This window comes from Capricornis sumatraensis, chromosome 5 (genome assembly GCF_032405125.1).
Source record: "Capricornis sumatraensis isolate serow.1 chromosome 5, serow.2, whole genome shotgun sequence".
NCBI classification, from domain to species: Eukaryota; Metazoa; Chordata; class Mammalia; order Artiodactyla; family Bovidae; genus Capricornis; species Capricornis sumatraensis.
This window is the reverse complement of record NC_091073.1, coordinates 106,801,776-106,823,727: the sequence shown is the minus strand read 5'-3', so window position 1 is coordinate 106,823,727 and position 21,952 is coordinate 106,801,776. Positions and strand designations below refer to the sequence as shown.

The 21,952-nt window shown below is 41.6% G+C and overlaps 2 protein-coding genes across 2 annotated transcripts in view; both read left to right on the top strand.

The window, feature by feature from the left end:
- SVOPL (SVOP like) overlaps nucleotides 1–21,952 on the top strand; it is a 97,167-nt gene that overhangs the window by 5,830 nt on the left and 69,385 nt on the right. The window contains exons 5-6 of the mRNA XM_068972426.1: nucleotides 120–244; nucleotides 20,288–20,351. Of these exons, the coding sequence (XP_068828527.1) occupies nucleotides 120–244; nucleotides 20,288–20,351 (189 nt within the window). The remainder of the gene's footprint in view (nucleotides 1–119; nucleotides 245–20,287; nucleotides 20,352–21,952) is intronic.
- Nucleotides 15,456–15,926, top strand: LOC138080445 (NTF2-related export protein 2-like). The gene has a single exon (XM_068973447.1). It carries the CDS (start codon nucleotides 15,501–15,503, stop codon nucleotides 15,924–15,926), a length of 426 nt encoding a protein of 141 aa, XP_068829548.1. The 5' UTR covers nucleotides 15,456–15,500.

Genomic DNA, 21,952 nt, shown 5'->3' with positions numbered 1-21,952 from the left:
GTTTAGCTCCACAGAGAAGCAAATATTTGGATGAGATTAAAAATCACCTTCAGGAGTTAAGTGTCTTCCTGCCCTTCCATGGGGGCAGATCCAATTAACATCTCCTTTTGTTGCTTCAGATTTTGTTCATCTCGTTCCTGTGGGGAGCTTACTTCTCCTTGCTGACTTCATTCTCTCCATCGTACATCTGGTTTGTCTTCCTGCGAACCATGGTGGGCTGTGGCGTGTCTGGCCATTCACAAGGGTAAAGATTTTACCTAGAGGCCCCCTGAGGGAGATATTATGAACACCCATAGTCACATTCACTGTGGTTAAGAGACTAAGAACATCAGTAAGTTGCAAATGTATAGACTTCACTTGTACTAATCTTTTCGAGCTTTTTTCCCCTCTGGTGATGGCCGCTTATCCCACTGGAAGTTCTTTGCCCATGAAAATGATGTTTGATGGTGAGGCTAGCAGGGTATTAGATGGAGGATGTGTTAATTTCCTTGTTCCTAAGGCTGATAAGCATTTTTAAAAGATAAATAATATTTTTGTGAGACTAACTGCTAACAAAAAGTGCCATACAAAGTAGGTAACAAAAATGTCAACCCAAACATAGTTTTACTTCCTTTCAACCCAAACACAATTTCTTGAGAATTTCTGGGAGACTTTAGTTTGACCATAGGCCACTGTAACACTCAGGAATAACCATTTTAAAGGGCCATGGCCCTGTAACTGAAGACCATTGCAAAGTGAACTTGCAAAGCAGGTGAGACATATATTGAAATAGCTGGGCTGCTTTTGGCTTTTTCTCTGCCCTCGGTTAGTTGTGTAATGTCTCATCATACAAGGTGTGAAAGTTGTTATCAGTTCAGTTCAGTTCATTTCAGTTGCTCAGTTGTGTCTGACTCTTTGCGACCCCATGAATTGCAGCACTCCAGGCCTCCCTGTCCATCACCAACTCCCGGAGTTCACTCAGATTCACAGCCATCGAGTCAGTGATGCTATCCGGCCATCTGTCGTCCCCTTCTCCTCCTGCCCCCAGTCCCTCCCAGCATCAGAGTCTTTTCCAATGAGTCAACTCTCCGCATGAGGTGGCCAAAGTACTGGAGTTTCAGCTTTAGGATCATTCCTTTCAAGTAAATTCCAGGGCTGATGTCCTTCAGAATGGACTGGTTGGATCTCCTTGCAGTCCAAGGGACTCTCAAGAGTCTTCTCCAACACCACAGTTCAAAAGCATCAATTCTTCGGCGCTCAGGCTTCTTCACAGTCCAACTCTCACATCCATACATGACCACTAGAAAAACCATAGCCTTGACTAGACAGACCTTTGTTGGCAAAGTAATGTCTCTGCTTTTGAATATGCTATCTAGGTTGATCTTAACTTTTCTTCCAAAGAGTAAGCGTCTTTTCATTTCATGGCTGCAATCACCATCTGCAGTGATTTTGGAGCCCCCCAAAATAAAGTCTGACAGTGTTTCCACTGTTTCCCCATCTATTTCCCATGAAGTGATGGCCGGATGCCATGATCTTCATTTTCTGAATGTTGAGCTTTAAGCCAACTTTTTCACTCTCCTCTTTCACTTTCATCAAGAGGCTTTTGAGTTCCTCTTCACTTTCTGCTATAAGAGTGGTGTCATCTGCATATCTGAGGTTATTGATATTTCTCCTGGCAATCTTGATTCCAGCTTGTGCTTCTTCCAGTCCAGCGTTTCTCATGATGTACTCTGCATATAAGTTAAATAAGCAGGGTGACAATATACAGCCTTGACATACTCCTTTTCCTATTTGGAACCAGTCTGTTGTTCCATGTCCAGTTCTAACTGTTTCTTCCTGACCTGCATACAGATTTCTCAAGAGGCAGGTCAAGTGGTCTGGGATTCCCATCTCTTTCAGAACTTTCCACAGTTTATTGTGATCCACACAGTCAAAGGCTTTGGCATAGTCAATAAAGCAGAAATAGTTGTTTTTCTGGAACTCTTGTGCCTTTTCCATGATCCAGCAGATGTTGGCAATTTGATCTCTGATTCCTCTGCCTTTTCTAAAACCAGCTTGAACATCTGGAAGTTCACGGTTCACGTATTGCTGAAGCCTGGCTTGGAGAATTTTAAGCAGTACTTTACTAGCATGTGAGATGAGTGCAATTGTGCGGTAGTTTGAGCATTCTTTGGCAATGTCTTTCTTTGGGATTGGAATGAAAACTGCCCTTTTCCAGTCCAGTGGCCACTGCTGAGTTTTCCAGTTTGCTGGCATATTGAGTGCAGCACTTTCACAGCATGATCCTTCAGGATTTGAAATAGCTCACTGGAATTCTATCACCTCCACTAGGTTTGTTTGTAGTGATGCTTTCTAAGGCCCACTTGACTTCACATTCCAGGATGTCTGGCTCTAGCTGAGTGATCACACCATCGTGATTATCTGCGTTGTGAAGATCTTTTTTGTACAGTTCTTCTGTGTATTCTTGCCACCTCTTCTTAATATCTTCTGCTTCTGTTAGGTCCATACCATTTCTGTCCTTTATCGAGCCCATCTTTGCATGAAATGTTCCCTTGGTATCTCTAATTTTCTTGAAGAGATCTCTAGTCTTTCCCATTCTGTTGTTTTCCTCTATTTCTTTGCATTGATTGCTGAAGAAGGCTTTCTTATCTCTTCTTGCTATTCTTTGGAACTCTGCATTCAGATGCTTATATCTTTCCTTTTCTCCCTTGCTTTTCACTTCTCTTCTTTTCACAGCTATTTGTAAGGCCTCCCCAGACAGCCATTTTGCTTTTTTGCATTTCTTTTCCATGGGGATAGTTGTTATACAAAATGCATTTCTTTTCCAATGGGAAAGTTGTTATACAAAATGTTCAACAACTTGGAAGCCTCCCTTTAATTAACAAGGCTCCTCCAGCTATTCTCTCCTGGGTGCCTTGCAGAAAGTTGCCCTTAGAATATATTCAGTTCAGTTCAGTTCAGTCACTCAGTCGTGTTCAACTCTTTGCAACCCCATGAATAGCAGCATGCCAGGCCTCCCTGTCCATCACCAACTCCTGGAGTTCACTCAAACTCACATCCATCCAGTCGGTGATGCCATCCAGCCATCTCATCCTCTGTCGTCCTCTTCTCCTCACGCCCCCAATCCCTCCCAGCATCAGAGTCTTTTCCAATGAGTCAACTCTTTGCATGAGGTGGCCAAAGTACTAGAGGTTCAGCTTTAGCATCATTCCTTCCAAAGAAATCCCAGGGTTGATCTCCTTCAGAATGGACTGGTTGGATCTCCTGGCAGTCCAAGGGACTCCCAAGAGTCTTCTCCAACACCACAGTTCAAAAGCATCAATATGGCACCCCACTCCAGTACTCTTGCCTGGAAAATCCCATGGATGGCAGAGCCTGGTCTGCTGCAGTCCTTGGGGTCGCGAAGTCGGACATGACTGAGCAACTTCACTTTCACTTTTCACTTTCATGCATTGGAGAAGCAAATGGCAACCCACTCCAGTGTTCTTGCCTGGAGAATCCCACGGACGGCAGAGCCTGGTCGGCTGCCATCTATGGGGTCACACAGAGTCGGACATGACTGAAGCAACTTAGCAGCAGCAGCAGCAGCAGCAGCAGCAGCAGCAGCAGCTCTCTTCACAGTCCAACTCTCACATCCATACATGACCACTGGAAAAACCATAGCCTTGACTAGATGGATCTTTGTTGGCAAAGTAACGTCTCTGCTTTTGAATATGCTATCTAGGCTGGTCGTAACTTTCCTTCCAAAGAGTAAGTGTCTTTTGATTTCATGGCTACAATCACCATCTGCAGTGATTTTGGAGCCCCCCAAAATAAAGTCTGACAGTGTTTCCACTGTTTCCCCATCTATTTGCCATGAAGTGATGGGACCAGTTGCCATGATCTTCGTTTTCTGAATGTTGAGCTTTAAGCCAACTTTTTCACTCTCCTCTTTCACTTTCATCATGAGGCTTTTTAGTTCCTCTTCACTTAGGAGAAATCAAAGCACCTAATTATTACCCGAATGGTTTGGAGAAAGAATTGTTCTTCCCTGGAGCATAAATTAAACATCACTCTGGCACTCTAATGGAGTAGAAGTAGAATTTGAACACATCCCTTAGGAAGCAGCTCAATAAATATGTTGAAACTCCAAACCCTGGTTAATAACATCAACAGAGAAAAACAATTAGAAAATGGATGGGTTGGAAGTCCGTTTATTCTGCTGTTCAAAAAACTAATGTGGACTTAATTAGAAACCTGTGCTTTGACTGTCATCATTGGTTGGAAAAACTATTTACCTTCTCTTGGGTGTATTTTAATTTCCCACATATGTTTTAGAAAAGGGAATCAGGCTTGACAAAACATTTTGCCAGTGTTTCTTTCTCTTGGTGAAAGAAATAAGGCTAATATCTCTTAAATGGTAGAAGGCTTCAAATAACTTTGGGACTAAAAAATGTAAACAGAAGAGCACTTAGAAGTTTATTTTTTATGTTTTCTTTTATGGGTTAATGATTATATTTTGGTGTATCATTGCGTAGGGAAAGCTTCTGTTTCTCTTTACATACTCACTTAATACAATACTGCTGACACCAAATGTGTGGAATTTTTTTAAACACACCAACAAATCCTGCAGCATCAGCTGGGTGTCCTCCAACATCAGAACATCAACATTTAGTTCTGACCCTCACTAGGGTTAGTGGGACCTGACAGGTTTAAGGCTCAGTCCCAAAACACCCCTTATTTGACTTATATGCCAAGTACATCATGTGAAATGCTGGGCTGGATGAAGGTCAAGCTGGAATCAAGATTGCTGGGAGAAATAGTGATAACCTGAGATAGGCAGATGACACCACCTAATGGCAGAAAGTGAAGAGGAACTAAAGAGCCACTTGATGAAGGTGAGAGAGGAGAGTGAAAAAGCTGGCTTAAAACTCAGTATTCAAGAAATGAAGATCATAGCATCTGGTCCCATCACTTCATGGCAAATAGAAGGGGAAACAATGGAAACAGTGACAGACTTTATTTTCTTAGCTTTCTTTATAGTCCAACTCTCATATCCATACATGACTACTAGAAAAACCATAGCTTTGACTAGACAGGCTTTTATTGGCAAAGTAATGTCTCTGCTTTATAATATGCTGTCTAGGTTGGTCATAACTTTCCTACCAAGGAGTAAGCGTCTTTTAATTCCATGGCTGAAGTCACCACCTGCAGCGATTTTGGAGCCCCCCAAAATAAAGTCTGCAACTGTTTGCACTGTTTCCCCATCTATTTGCCATGAAGTCATGGGACCAGATGCCATGATCTTAGTTTTCTGAATGTTGAGCTTTAAGTCAACTTTTTCACTCACCTCTTTAATTTTCATCAAGAGGCTCTTTAGTTCTTCACTTTCTGCCATAAGGGTGGTGTCATCTGCATATCTGAGGTTATTGATATTTCTCCAGGCAATCTTGATTCCAGCTTGTGCTTCTTTCAGCCCAGCATTTCTCATGATGTACTCTGCATATAAGTTAAATAAGTATGGTGACAATATATAGCCTTGATGTACTCCTTTTCCTATTTGGAACCAGTCTGTTGTTCCATGTCCAGTTCTAACCGTTGCTTCCTGACCCACACACAGATTTCTCAGGAGGCAGGTCAGGTGGTCTGGTATTCCCATTTCTTTCTTTTTTTAAAATATAAATTTATTTATTTTAATTGGAAGCTAATTACTTTACAATATTGTATTGGTTTTGCCATACATCAACATGAATCCACCATGGGTGTACACGTGTTCCCCATCCTGAAACCCCTCCCACCTCCCTCCCCATACCATCCTTCTGGGTCATCCCAGTGCACCAGCCCCAAGCATCCTGTATCATGCATTGAACCTGGACTGGCAATTCATTTCACATATGATATTATACATGTTTCAATGCCATTCTTCCAAATCATCCTACCCTTGCCCTTCCCACAGAGTCCAAAAGACTGTTCTACACATCTGTGTCTCTTTTGCTGTCTCTCATACAGGGTTGTCATTACCATCTTTCTAAATTCCATATATATGTGTTAGTATACAGTATTGGTGTTTTTCTTTCTGGCTTACGTCATTCTGTATAATAGGCTCCAGTTTCACCCACCTCATTAGAACTGATTCAAATGTATTCTTTTTAATGGCTGAGTAGTACTCCATTGTGTATATGTACCACAGCTTTCTTATCCATTTGTCTGCTGATGGACATCTAGGTTGCTTCCATGTCCTGGCTATTATAAACAGTGCTGCGATGAACATTGAGGTACATGTGTCTCTTTCAATTCTGGTTTCCTTGGTGTGTATGTCCAGCAGTGGGATTGCTGGGTCGTATGGCAGTTCTATTTCCAGTTTTTTAAGGAATCTCCACACTGTTCTCCATAGTGGTTGTACTAGTTTGCATTCCCACCAACAGTGTAAGAGGGTTCCCTTTTCTACACACCCTCTCCAGCATTTATTGTTTGTAGACTTTTGGATCACAGCCAACCTGACTGGTGTGAAATGGTACCACATTGTGGTTTGATTTGCATTTCTCTGATAATGAGTGATGTTGAGCATCTTTTCATGTGTTTGTTAGCCATCTGTATGTCTTCTTTGGAGAAATGTCTGTTTAGTTCTTTGGCTCATTTTTTGATTGGGTCGTTTATTTTCCTGGAATTGAGCTGTGGGAGTTGCTTGTATATTTCTGAGATTAATTCTTTGTCAGTGCGTAATTTGCTATTATTTTCTCCCATTTGAAGACTGTCTTTTCACCTTGCTTATAGTTTCCTTTGTTGTACAGAGGCTTTTAATTTTAATTAGGTCCCATTTGTTTATTTTTGCTTTTATTTCCAATATTCTGGGAGGTGGGTCATAGAGGATCCTGCTGTGATTTATGTCGGAGAGTGTTTTGCCTATGTTTTCCTCTAGGAGTTTTATAGTTTCTGGTCTTACGTTTAGATCTTTAATCCATTTTGAGTTTATTTTTGTGTATGGTGTTAGAAAGTGTTTTAGTTTCATTGTTTTACAAGTGGTTGACCAGTTTTCCCAGCACCATTTGTTAAAGAGATTGTCTTTTCTCCATTGTATATTCTTGCCTCCTTTGTCAAAGATAAGGTGTCCATAGGTGTGTGGGTTTATCTCTGGGCTTTCTATTTTGTTCCGTTGATCTATATTTCTGTCTTTGTGCTGGTACCATACTGTCTTGATGACTGTGGCTGTGTAGTATAGCCTGAAGTCAGGCAGGTTGATTTCTCCAGTTCCATTCTTCTTTCTCAAGATTGCTTTGGCTATTCGAGGTTTTTTCTGTTTCCATACAAATTGTGAAATTATTTGTTCTAGCTCTGTGTAAAATACCGTTGGTAGCTTGATAGGGATTGCATCAAATCTATAGATTGCTTTGGGTAGTGTACTCGTTTTCACTATATTGATTCTTCTGATCCATAAACAGGGTATATTTCTCCATCTATTAGTGTCCTCTTTGATTTCTTTCACCAGTGTTTTATAGTTTTCTATATATAGGTCTTTTGTTTCTTTAGGTAGATATATTCCTAAGTATTTTATTCTTTTCGTTGTAATGGTGAATGGAATTGTTTCCTTAATTTCTCTTTCTATTTTCTCATTATTAGTGTATAGGAATGCAAGGGATTTCTGTGTGTTGCTTTTATATCCTGCAACTTTACTATATTCATTGATTAGCTCTAGTAATTTTCTGGTGGAGTCTTTAGGTTTTCTATGTAGAGGATCATGTCATCTGCAAACAGTGAGAGTTTTACTTCTTCTTTCCCAATTTGGAATCCTTTTATTTCTTTTTCTGCTCTGATTGCTGTGGCCAAAAGTTCCAAAACTATGTTGAATAGTAGTGGTGAAAGTGGACACCCTTGTCTTGTTCCTGACTTTAAAGTGAAAGTGAAGTCGGTCAGTCATGTCCGACTCTTTGCGACCCCATAGACTAGCCTGCCAGGCTCCTCTGTCCATGGGATTCTCCAGGCAAGAATACAGGAGTGGGTCCCCATTTCCTTCTCCAGGGGATCTTCCTGACCCAGGGATCGAACCCAGGTCTCCCACATTGCAGGCAGATGCTTTAACCTCTGAGCCATGGATAATGTTTGCTGTGGGTTTGTCATATATAGCTTTTATTATGTTAAGGTATGTTCCTTCTATTCCTGCTTTCTGGAGAGTTTTTTTTTTTTAATCATAAATGGATGCTGAATTTTGTCAAAGGCTCTCTCTGCATCTATTGAGATAATCATATGGCTTTTGTTTTTCAGTTTGTTAATGTGGTGTATTACACCGATTGATTTGCAGATATTGAAGAATCCTTGCATCCCTGGGATAAAGCCCACTTGGTCATGGTGTATGATCTTTTAAATGTGTTGTTGGATTCTGAGTGCTAGAATTTTGTTGAGGATTTTTGCATCTATGTTCATCAGTGATATTGGCCTGTATTCTTTTTTTGTGGCATCTTTGTCAGGTTTTGGTATTAGGGTGATGGTGACCTCATAGAATGAGTTTGGAAGTTTACCTTCCTCTGCAATTTTCTGGAAGAGTTTGAGTAGGATAGGCGTTAGCTCTTCTCTAAATTTTTGGTAGAATTCAGGTGTGAAGCCATCTGGACCTGGGCTTTTGTTTGCTGGAAGACTTCAGATTACAGTTTAAATTTCCGTGCTTGTGATGGGTCTGTTAAGATTTTCTATTTCTTCCTGGTTCAGGTTTGGAAAGTTGTACTTTTATAAGAATTTGTCCATTTCTTCCAAGTTTTCCATTTTACTGGCATATAATTGCTGATAGTAGTCTCTTATGATCCTTTGTATTTCTGTGTTGTCTGTTGTGATCTCTCCATTTTCATTTCTAATTTTATTGATTTGAGTTTTCACCTTTTGTTTCTTGATGAGTCTGGCTAATGGTTTGTCAGTTTTATTTATCCTTTCAAAGAACCAGCTTTTGGCTTTGTTGATTTTTGATATGGTCTCTTTTGTTTCTTTTGCATTTATTTCTGCCCTAATTTTTAAGATTTCTTTCCTTGTACTAACTCTGGGGTTCTCCATTTCTTCCTTTTCTAGTTGCTTTAGGTGTAGAGTTAGGTTATTTATTTGACTTTTTTCTTGTTTCTTGAGGTATGCCTGTATTGCTATGAACCTTCCCCTTAGCACTGCTTTTACAGTGTCCCACAGGTTTTGGGTTGTTGTGTTTTCATTTTCATTCCTTTCTGTGTATATTTTGATTTCGTTTTTGATTTCTTCTGTGATTTTTTGATTATTCAGCAGCGTGTTGTTCAGCATCCATATGTTGGAATTTCAAAATAGTTTTTCTCCTGTAACTGAGATCTAATGTTACTGCATTGTGGTCAGAAAAGATGCTTGGAATGATTTCAATATTTTTGAATTTACCAAAGCTAGATATATGGCCCAGGATGTAATCTATTCTGGACAAGGTTCCATGTGCGCTTGAGAAAAAGGTGAAATTCATTGTTTTGGGGTGAAATGTTCTATAGATATCAATTATGTCTAACTGGTCTATTGTATCATTTAAAGTTTGTGTTTCCTTGTTAATTTTCTGTTTAGTTGATCTATCCATAGGTGTGAGTGGGGTGTTAAAGTCTCCCACTATTATTGTGTTATTGTTAATTTCCCCTTTCATACTTGTTAGCATTTGTCTTACATATTGTGGTGCTCCTATGTTGGGTGCATATATTTTTATAATTGTTATATCTTCTTCTTGGATTGATCCTTTGATCATTATGTAGTGTCCTTCTTTGTCTCTTTTCACAGCCTTTGTTTTAAAGTCTATTTTATCTGATATGATTATTGCTACTCTTGCTTTCTTTTGGTCTCTATTTGCATGGAATATCTTTTTCCAGCCCTTCACTTTCAGTCTGTATGTGTCCCTTGTTTTGAGGTGGGCCTCTTGTAGACAACATATATAGGGGTCTTGTTTTTGTATCCATTCAGCCAGTCTTTGTCTTTTGGTTGGGGCATTCAACCCATTTACATTTAAGGCAATTATTGATAAGTATGATCCCATTGCCATTTACTTTATTGTTTTGGGTTCAAGTTTATACACCCTTTCTGTGTTTCCTGTCTAGAGAAGATCTTTAGCATTTGTTGGAGAGCTGGTTTGGTGGTGCTAAATTCTCTCAGCTTTTGCTTGTCTGTAAAGCTTTTAGTTTCTCCTTCATATTTGAATGAGATCCTTGCTGGGTACAGTAATCATGGCTGTAGGTTATTTTCTTTCATCACTTTAAGTATGTCCTGCCATTCCCTCCTGGCCTGAAGAGTTTCTGTTGAAAGATCAGCTGTTAATCCTTATGGGAACCCCCTTGTGTGTTATTTGTTGTTTTTTCCTTGCTGCTTTTAATATTTGTTCTTTGTGTTTGATCTTTGTTAATTTGATTAATATGTGTCTTGGGGTGTTTCACCTTGGGTTGATCCTGTTTGGGACTCTCTGGGTTTCTTGGACTTGGGTGATTATTTCCTTCCCCATTTTAGGGAAGTTTTCAACTATTATCTCCTCAAGTATTTTCTCCTGGTCTTTCTTTTTGTCTTCTTCTGGGACTCCTATGATTCAAATGTTGGGGCATTTAACATTGTCCCAGAGGTCTCTGAGATTGTCCTCATTTCTTTTAATTCGTTTTTCTTTTTTCCTCTCTGATTCATTTATTTCTACCATTCTATCTTCTACCTCACTAATCCTATCTTCTGCCTCCCTTTTTCTACTATTTGTTCCCTCCAGAGTGTTTGTGATCTCATTTATTGCATTATTCATTATGTATTGACTCTTTTTTATTTCTTCTAGGTCTTTGTTAAACCTTTCTTGCATCTTCTCAGTCCTTGGCTCCAGGCTATTTATCTGTGATTCCACTTTGTTTTCAAGATTTTGGATCATTTTCACTATCATTCTTAAGGCAAGAATACTGAAGTGGTTTGCCATTCCCTTCTCCAGTGGACCACATTCTGTCAGACCTCTCCACCATGACCATCTTGGGTTTCCCCTCGGGCATGGCTTAGTTTCATTGAATTAGACAAGGCTGTGGTCCTAGTGTGATTAGAATGACTAGTTTTCTGTGAGTATGGTTTCAGTGTGTCTGCCCTCTCATGCCCTCTTGCAACACCTACCATCTTACTTGGGTTTCTCTAACCTTGGGCGTGAGGTATCTCTTCATGGCTGTTCCAGCAAAGCACAGCTGCTGCTCCTTACCTTGGATGAGGGGTATCTCCTCCTGCTGCCCTTCCTGACCTTCAATGTGGGATGGCTCCTCTAGGCCCTCCATGAACAGTATGAAAAGGCAAAATGGTAGGATACTGAAAGAGGTACTCCCCAGGTCAGTAGGTGCCCAATATGCTACTGGAGGTCAGTGGAGAAATAACTCCAGAAAGAATGAAGGGATGGAGCCAAAGCAAAAACGATATCCAGCGGTGGATTTGACTGGTGATAGAAGCAAGGTCCGATGCTGTAAAGAGCAATATTGCATAGGAACCTGGAATGTCAGGTCCATGAATCAAGGCAAAGTGGAAGTGGTCAAACAGGAGATGGCAAGAGTGAACATCGACATTCTAGGAATCAGCGAACTAAAATGGACTGGAATGGGTGAATTTAACTCAGATGATCATTATATCTACTACTGCAGGCAGGAATCCCTCAGAAGAAATGGAGTAGCCATCATGGTCAACAAAAGAGTCCGAAATGGAGTACTTGGATGCAATCTCAAAAACGACAGAATGATCTCTGTGCGTTTCCAAGGCAAACCATTCAATACCACGGTAATCCAAGTCTATGCCCCAGCCAGTAATGTTGAAGAAGCTGAAGTTGAACGGTTCTATGAAGACCTACAAGACCTTTTAGAACTAACATCCAAAAAAGATGTCCTTTTCATTATAGGGGACTGGAATGCAAAAGTAGGAAGTCAAGAAACACCTGGAGTAACAGGCAAATTTGGCCTTGGAATGCGGAATGAAGCAGGGCAAAGACTAATAGAGTTTTGCCAAGAAAATGCACTGGTCATAGCAAACACCCTCTTCCAACAACACAAGAGAAGACTCTACACATGGACGTCACCAGATGGTCAACATCAAAATCAGATTGATTATATTCTCTGCAGGAAAAATGGAGAAGCTCTATACAGTCAACAAAAACAAGACCAGGAGCTGACTGTGGCTCAGATCATGAACTCCTTATTACCAAATTCAGACTGAAGTTGAAGAAAGCACGGAAAACCGCTAGATCATTCAGGTGTGACCTAAATCAAATCCCTTATGATTATACAGTGGAAGTGAGAAATAGATTTAAGGGCCTAGATCTGATAGATAGAGTGCCTGATGAACTATGGACAGAGGTTAGTGACATGGTACAGGAGACAGGGATCAAAACCATCCCCATGGAAAAGAAATGCAAAACAGCAAAATGGCTGTCTGGGGAGGCCTTACAAATAGCTGTGAAAAGAAGAGAAGCAAAAAGCAAAGGAGAAAAGGAAAAATATAAGCATCTGAATGCAGAGTTCCAAAGAATAGCAAGAAGAGATAAGAAAGCCTTCTTCAGCGATCAGTTCAAAGAAATAGAGGAAATCAACAAAATGGGAAAGACTAGAGATCTCTTCAAGAAAATTAGAGATACCAAGGGGACATTTCATGCAAATGTGGGCTTGATAAAGGACAGAAATGGTATGGACCTAACTGAAGCAGAAGATATTAAGAAGAGGTGGCAAGAATACACAGGAGAACCGTACAAAAAGGATCTTCACGACCTGGATAATCACGATGGTGTGATCACTCATCTAGAGCCAGACATCCTGGAATGTGAAGTCAAATGGGCCTTAGAAAGCATCACTATGAACAAAGCTAGTGGAGGTGATGGAATTCCAGTGGAGCTATTTCAAATCCTGAAAGATGATGCTGTGAAAGTGTTGCACTCAATATGCCAACAAATTTGGAAAACTCAGCAGCGGCCACAGGACTGGAAAAGGGCAGTTTTCATTCCAATCCCAAAGAAAGGCAATGCCAAAGAATGCTCAAACTACCGTACAGTTGCACTCATCTCACATGCTAGTAAAGTAATGCTCAAAATTCTCCAAGCCAGGCTTCAGCAATATGTGAACCATGAACTTCCTGATGTTCAAGCTGGTTTTAGAAAAGGCAGAGGAATCAGGGATCAAATTGCCAACATCCGTTGGATCATAGAAAAAGCAAGAGAGTTCCAGAAACACATCTATTTCTGCTTTATTGACTATGCCAAAGCCTTTGACTGTGCTGATCACAATAAACTGTGGAAAGTTCTAAAAGAGATGGGAATCCCAGACCACCTGACCTGCCTCTTGAGAAATCTGTATGCAGGTCAGGAAGCAGCAGTTAGAACTGGACATGGAACAACAGACTGGTTCCAAATAGGAAAAGGAGTATGTCAAGGCTGTATATTGTCACCCTGCTTATTTAACTTATATGCAGAGTACATCATGAGAAACGCTGGACTAGAAGAAGCACAAGCTGGAATCAAGATTGCTGGGAGAAATATCAATAACCTCAGATATGCAGATAACACTACCCTTATGGCAGAAAGTGAAGAGGAACTAAAAAGCCTCTTGATGAAAGTGAAAGAGGAGAGTGAAAAAGTTGGCTTAAAGCTCAACATTCAGACAACGAAGATCATGGCATCCGGTCCCATCACTTCATGGGAAATAGATGGGGAAACAGTGTCAGACTTTATTTTTGGGGGCTCCAAAATCACTGCAGATGGTGATTGCAGCCATGAAATTAAAAGATGCTTACTCCTTGGAAGAAAAATTATGACTAACCTAGATAGCATATTCAAAAGCAGAGACATTACTTTGCTGACTAAGGTCTGTCTAGTCAATTCTATGGTTTTTCTAGTGGTCATGTATGGATGTGAGAGTTGGACTGTGAAGAAGGCTGAGCACTGAAGAATTGATGCTTTTGAACTGTGGTGTTGGAGAAGGCTCTTTAGAGTCCCTTGCAGTGTAAGGAGATCCAACCAGTCCATTCTGAAGGAGATCAGCCCTGGAATTTATTTGAAAGGAATGATGCTAAAGCTGAAACTCCAGTACTCTGGCCACCTCATGTGAAATGTTGACTCATTGGAAAAGACTCTGATGCTGGGAGGGATTGGGGGCAGGAGAAGAAGGGGATGACAGAGGATGAGATGGCTGGATAGCATCACTGACTCGATGGACGTGAGTCTGAGTGAACTCCAGGAGTTGGTGATGGACAGGGAGGCCTGGCGTGCTGCGATTCATGGGGTTGTAAAGATTCGGACACGACTGAGCGATTGAACTGAACTGAACTCACTATCATTATTCGAAAGTCTTTATCAGGTAGATTCCCTATCTCTTCCTCTTTGGTTTGGTTTGGTGTGCATTTATCCTGTTCCTTTACCTGCTGGGTATTCCTGTGTCTCTTCATTTTGTTTATTTCTTTATTGCTGTGTTTTGGGTGGCCTTTCTGTGTTCTGGCAGTTTGTGGAGTTCTCTTTATTGTGGAGTTTCCTCGCTGTGGGTGGGGTTGTACGGGTGGCCTGTCAAGGTTTCCTGTTTAGGGAAGCTTGTGTCGATGTTCTGGTGGGTGGAGCTGGATTTCTTCTCTCTGGAGTGCAATAAAGTGTCCAGTAATGAGTTATGAGATGTCAATGGGTTTGGAGTGACTTTGGACAGCCTGTATATTGATGCTCAGGGCTATGTTCCTGTGTTGCTGGAGAATTTGCATGGTAGGTCTTGCTCTGGAACTTGTTGGCACTTGAGTGGTGCTTGGTTTCAGTGTAAGTATGGAGGCATTTGATGAGCTCCTGTGGATTAATGTTCCCTGGAGTCAGGAGTTCTCTGGGTGTTCTCAGGATTTGGACTTAAGCCTCTTGCTTCTGGTTTTCAGTCTTATTTTTACAGTAGCCTCAAGACTTCTCCATCTATATAGCACCATTGATAAAACATCTAGGTTAAAGATGAAAAGTTTCTCCACAGTGAGGGACACCCAGAGAGGTTCACAGAGTTACATGGAGATGGAAGGAAGGAGGAAGGAGATAGAGGTGACCAGGATGAGATGAGGTGGAATCAAAAGAGGAGAGAGCAAGCTAGCCAGTAATCACTTCCTTATGTGCCCTCCACAGTCTGGACCACTCAGAGATGTTCACGGAGTTATACAGTGAAGAGAAGAGGGAGGAAGGAGACAGAGGTGGCCAGGAGGAAAACTGGGGAATCAAAAGGGGCGAGACAGATCCAGCCAGTAATCAGTTCCCTAAGTGTTCTCCACTGTCTGGAACACACAAAGAGATTCACAGAGTTGGGTAGAGAAGAGAAGGGGGAGGGAGGAGATAGAGGCGACCTGGTGGAGAAAAAGGAGAATCCAGAGGGGGAGAGAGCAGTCAAGCCAGTAATCTCACTCCCAAGTAAAAATGGGTACTGAAGATTGGGTTCTTAAAGGTACAAAATTGATAACAAATACCAAAAACAAAGATTAAAAATCTAGAGTAGAACATCGGACCGAGGAGAGGGAACCAGGGACAGGAAGACGTAGTGACGTCGCCACTGAAGGAAAAGGACAGTTCGGACTCCCCGATGGCCATGGCTGTGGAATTTAAAACTTATGTAGATCAGGCATGCAGAGCTGCTGAGGAATTTGTCAATATTTACTATGAGACAATGGACAAAAGAAGACGGGCACTAACCAGGCTGTATCTGGACAAGGCCACTTTAATATGGAATGGAAATGTTGTTACAGGGCTGGAAGCCCTAGCCAATTTTTTTGACATGTTGCCTTCTAGTGAATTCCAGGTCAATATGTTAGATTGCCAGCCAGTTCATGAACAAGCTACTCAGGTCCAGACCACAGTTCTTGTGACCAGTGGAACTGTGAAGTTTGATGGCAACAAGCAACACTACTTCAACCAGAACTTCCTGCTGACCGCTCAGACTACTGCTAACAATACCGTGTGGAAGATTGCAAGTGACTGCTTCCGTTTTCAAGATTGGGCTGCTATTTAAAGGGGGCAGAAGTCCATTCTTTTTTGGTCCATTAGTTCCAGCAACAGAAATTTATGTGAGTTATTAATTCATTTCATTGTAGAAGCATTAAAAACTAGTATGTGCTGAAACTAAAAAAAAAAAAAAAAAAAAAATCTAGAGTAGAGGTTAGATTTTCAAAAATTCAATATTAAAGAAAAAAGTCACAAAAATTATAAAATATATATATATGAAGTTTGCTTTAAAAATTAGGGTCTCTTTTTTTTGCAAAGTAATAGTAGGTTATAAAAATGGAAATTAAAGGAGTAATAGAGGACTTAAAAATAAAAAATTAAAGAATTATAGTATAAATAGTAAAAATATATCTAGGACTTTCTCTGGTGTTGCTGTGGGCAGTGTGGGGTCAGTTCATTTTCAGATAGTTCCTTGATCCGGCTTATATTTCTCAAGATCTATAGGCCCCTTCTTATGTAGTCTGTACTAACTACAGGGTTTTAATCTATTGCATCTGTCACTTTCAAGGAGGTTCCAAACTTCCTCTGTTTTAGCTTCTTCTGTTTGCTGGTGTCTTCAGTGTCTAATTTCTGCCCTGATGCAAGGGGGTGGTGGTGGACACCTTTTTAGGCTCACTTGTTCAGTCGTGCTGTGGGGAGGGCGGGACGCTGCAAACAAATAACACTGGCGTGTGCTTGCAGTGTCTTGGCCTCACTGGCTTTGCCCCTGCTCAGGGTGTGTGTGCGTTCCCTGTCTACACTGCTTAGGCTCTAGGTTACTCTGCTGGGAACTGTATGAGGCCTGCCCTGGGTTGTATGCACTTCCCAGGTCTAAGCCGCCCAGGTTCAGGAACTTGGGTAGTCCTCAGAGGCGCAGACTCGGTTGGGCCTGCATTTTGTGCCCTTCCCAGGTCTGAGCAGCCCAGGTGACCAGGTGTTTGGCGAGCGCGGTCGCTGTGACTTATCGCCTCCCCTGTCCCTGTTGCTCGGTTTTCTGGGTGTACAACCTGCTCACCTTCTCAGGCGAATGTTGACCGTCCAGAATCCCAAGAAGTCTTGGTTAGCAATGAAGCCTGCTTGCAGTTTGGTAGATAATGCCTCTCTGGGGCCATGATTGTCCCCTTCCGGCTCTGGCTGCCCTCATCTGCCTGTCACTGGAAGGGAATGGGCTGGTCTGCAGGTGGCTAGCTCTGCTCAGTCCTTTGTTCTGTGAGCGGGCCTGGTGATATCTTAGGTTAGGGCTTTTTGCGAGGTAGCTATCCCACAGTCTGGTTTGCTATTCCGAGTTAGTTCACTTAGATTGCCCTTGGGGCATTCAGGCCCGGTCCTTACTCTAAGCAATGCAGCCCGTGCCTCCCTGCCCAGCCACCACTTGCTAGTGGCAGATGTGGGCATCTGTGCTGCTTCTCCACTGAGGGAGTTACCGTTGGGCATGTAATCTGTGGGTTTTAATTATTTATTTATTTATCCTCCCGATTATGTTGCCCTCTGTGGTTCCAAGGCTCGCCACAGACTCGGCAGTGAGAGTGTTTCCTGCGTTTGGAAACCTCTCTTTTTTAGACTCCTTTCCTGGGACGGAGCTCCATCCCTACCTCTTTTGTCTCTCTTTTTATCTTTTATATTTTTTCCTACCTCCTTTCGAAGACAATGGGCTGCTTTTCTGGGTGCCTGATGTCCTCTGCCAGCATTCAGAAGTTGTTTTATGGATTTTTCTCAGCGTTCAAATGTTCTTTTGATGAATTTGTGGGGGAGAAGGTGGTCTTACTGCCCTATTCCTCTGCCATCTTCTGGTATTCCCATTTCTTTCAGAATTTTCCACAGTTTATTGTGATCCACACAGTCTAAGGCTTTGGCATTGTCAATAAAGCAGAAATAGATGGTTTTCTGGAACTCTCTTGCTTTTTCTATGATCCAGTGGATGTTGGCAATTTGATCTCTCATTCCTCTACCTTTTCTAAATCCAGGTTGAACATCTGGAAGTTCACAGCTCATGTATTGTTGAAGCCTGGCCTGGAGAATTTTGAGCATTACTTTGCTGGCATGTGAGATGTGTTCATTTGTGCAGTAGTTAGAGCATTCTTTGGCATTTCCTTTCTTAGGGATTGGAATGAAAACTGACCTTTTCTAGTCATATGGCCACCACTGAGTTTTCCAAATTTGAGTGCAGCACTTACACAGCATCATCTTTTAGGATTTGAAATAGCTCAACTGAAATTCCATCACCTCCACTAGCTTTGTTCATATTGATGTCCTAAGGCACACTTGACTTCACATTCCAGGATGTCTGGCTCTAGCTGAGTGATCATACCATCATGATTATCTGGGTCATGAAGATCTTTTTTGTATAGTTATTCTGTGTATTCTTGCCACCTCTTCTTAACATCTGCTTCTGTTAGGTCCATACCATTTCTGTCCTTTATTGAGCCCATCTTTGCATGAAATGTCCCCTTGTTATCTCTAATTTTCTTGAAGAGATCTCTAGTCTTCCCATTCTATTGTTCTCCTCTATTTCTTTGCACTGATCGCCAAGGAAGGCTTTCTTATCTCTCCTTGCTCTTCTTTGGAACTCTGCATTCACATGGATATATCTTTCCTTTTCTCCTTTGCTTTTTGCTTCTCTTCTTTTCACAGCTGTTTGTAAGGCCTCCTCAGACAGCCATTTTTCTCTTTTGCATTTCTTTTTCTTGGGGATAGTCTTGAGCCCTGTCTCCTGTACAATGTCACAAACTTCCATCCATAGTTCATCAGGCACTCTGTCTATCAGATCTACCTAGTCCCTTAAATCTATTTCTTATTTCCACTGTATAATCATAACGGATTTGATTTAGGTCATACCTGAATGGTCTAGTGGTTTTTCCTACTTTCTTCAATTTAAGTATGAATTTGGCAATAAGGAGTTCATGACCTGAGCCACAGTCAGCTCCTGGTCTTGTTTTTGCTGACTGTGTATAGAACTTCTCCATCTTTGGCTGCAGAGAATATAAGCAATCTGATTTTGGTGTTGACCACATGGTGATGTCCATGTGCAGAGTCTTCTCTTGTGATGGTTAGATAGCATCATCAAATCAATGGACATGAATCTGAGAAAATTCCATGAGACAGGGAAGGAAATGGGAGTCTGGCATGCTACATTTTGTGGGGTCACAGAGTTGAATACAACTTAACAACTGAACAATGCTCCTAGGACATAGCTGTGTTCACCAGCCTGGAAGCTCTCTAACCCTGTTTGTTAGGGATTTTTATGGAGGTTTCCTCATGTAGGCATGATTGATTATTAATTAGTTTTCCAGCCCCTCTCTTCTATTCAGAGGAGGGGGGATAGGGCTGAAAGTTCCAAGATTCTAATCATGCCTTAGTGTTTGAAGGCCAGCCACCATCCAGGATGCGTCAAGCATCACCTCCTTAGAATAAATGATGCTCCTATCATCCAGGAAATCCCAAGGTTTTCAGGAACTCTGTGTCGGGGACTGGCATCAAAGACCAAATATTAGCAGGAACCAGGGCTTCCCGGGGGCTTCCGTTATAGCTCAGTTGCTAAAGAATCTGCCTGCATTGCAGGAGGCCTGGGTTCCATTGCTGAGTCCAGAATATCCCCTGGAGGAGGAAATGGTGACCCATTCCAGTATTCTTGCCTGGAGAATCCCATGGACAGAGGAGCCTGGTGGGCTACAGTTCATAGGGTTGCAAGAGTTGGACACAACTTAGTGACTAAACTGCCATCAGGTCTTCCCTAGTGGCTCAGATGGTAAAAAACCTGCCTGCATCTTGGAAGACCTGGGTTCAATCCCTGGATCAGGAAGATCTCCTGGAGAAGGGAGTGGCAACCCCCTCCAGTATTCTTGCCTGGAGAATCCCATGGACAGAGGAGCCTGGTGGGCTCTGGTCTGTGGGGTTGCAAAGAGTTGGACATGACTGAGCATCTTTCACTTTCAGGGACAGAGATCAACATATGTATTTCTTATCATTTTACAGTGATGATTTTTTTTTTTCTGAATTCTTTATCAAAGAAACAAGAAAAATTATGATTTTTTTTTTTGGTTAAAGAAATGTTTATTTATTTATTTTTTGCTGTGCTGCGTCTTCATTGCTTTGTGCAGGCTTTCTCTAGTTGTGAGCAAGGACCACTGTTTGTTGCATTGCTCGGGCTTCTCACTGTGGTGGCTTCTTGAGTTGCAGAGCATGGGCTCTAGGCACACAGTAGTTGTGGCACGTGGGCACAATTGCCCTGCAGCATGTGGAATCTTCCTGGACCAGGGATTGAACCTGTGTCTCCTGCATTGGCAGGCGGATTCTTATCCACTGTACCACCAGGGAAGTCCAATGACTGTTTTATAAGAAGAGTTATTTGGTTTTATAAAAGCATAATTGTGTTTCCCCCTTCCTGTTTAGGCTAATCATAAAGACTGAATTCTTGCCTACAAAATATCGAGGCTACATGCTCCCCTTGTCTCAGGTGAGTGAAGCCAAATTCCACCCATTCTTCAGATCCCAGTTTTTCTCCTGGTTGGTTGATGGTCCTTTGATCAGCACACTCCTGGAACTTGGTACCAGCCAAAAAGCATTAAGAATGCTGGACCACAAAGGTCATTTCCAAGGCTTTCTGAGCCAGGACTTCTATCATCCATTAATCCACAGCAGCATTTAGAGCACAGTAACCCCTTCCCCAGGAAACAGTCCACTGGCTGGTTTCACTAGAATGACAGTCGCTCAGGAATGCATCTGGGATGAACATTCTCTCCCCATTGAGTCTTAGTGGAGTCACACTCTCAGCACCCCTTCTAGAGTCTCCCTTGTGGACAATAGTGTCCATAACTGGCCTGTACCTGTGAGTGCTTTTGTAATATCCTCCTCCCAGCTGAGCCGTTTCCCCAGGTGAAAAGATGAGGATGTTTCCCACCCCTCCTCAGACCCCTGCTGGCTGCTGACTAGAGGTTTTGCATCCAGAAGCTCCATCAGTCTAGGTGCCCTTGTACATCTTTGATGTCATCTTTATCCTAAAGCCCTGACTTTCAGAGGACCCAGGAAGGTGATGACCCTTCCCACCAAAAAATATATTAATATATTTGGCAATGAATAAAGCAGTAGGAGAATATTTAAATTTTTATTATTAATTTTTCTGACACTAAATTTAGACAACAACAATAAAAAATGTAGGCAACCAAACGTTAACTCTTTATATCCCTCCCAGCTTTCTGCTTATCTTTGTCAACATAAATGCCCACACTTTCAATAGTTAGGGGTTGGGTTTTACATGGAATGTTATTTAATAGACATGATCTGGTTCAGGCGCATCTGTGAACATTTTCTCTTCCATCTACTTCCATTGCTTTTGTCATGATCTCATGTCATGACATTGTTTTATCTTCTCATTGCTGGTTTTATTTTCCAGGTCTTTTGGGGTCATCTAATTGATGAATCCAATGGTTTTAGGTGGCTAATGAGTTGGCCAAAAAGTTATTTTGGGTTTCCCATAACATCGCAAGGGATAAACTGAATAAACTTTTTGATGTTTCTTTCCACTGCACCCCCAAAATATTTATCTACAACGAAGAGCATCTTCTTACTACTGAGCCACCACAGAAACCCTGGTGCAGTGTGTAACAGCAAATCCTGTGGCTTTTACCTCCAAAATATGTGCCAAATCCATTAAACAGGAAATAAAAAATTTTTTCTTATCATTTCACCACTGAAATCCTTTTCAGTGCCGCATATACTGTTACCCAGTCTGCTACAGTGGCTTCTTACTGGCCTTCTTGCACATTGCTTCTTCAGAAAGATCATCCCTGATCACACAAGTCATTTTCACATTACTTCTTTCTTTCATACCTCTTACCACTTTCTGAAATATTCTTGCTGTTTTAAAAATAGACTCCCTTGGTGATGAAATAGTTACCCTGTAAGTGGCCCCCCAAAAGGTCTTTTAAAATATTATCTTCTCACCATCTCTGTGAGGTGGAATGGAGTTATCATCTATTCTTCATCTTCCACTGGGAAAATAATGCTCACAATAACACTTGGACATGTTTTAATTCCCATCTCATGAGGGTGGCTGCC

What these genes read in the sequence shown, in the direction of transcription:
- LOC138080445 (XM_068973447.1), top strand. Translation starts at nt 15,501, where the DNA reads ATGGCCATGGCTGTGGAATTTAAAACTTATGTAGATCAGGCATGCAGA.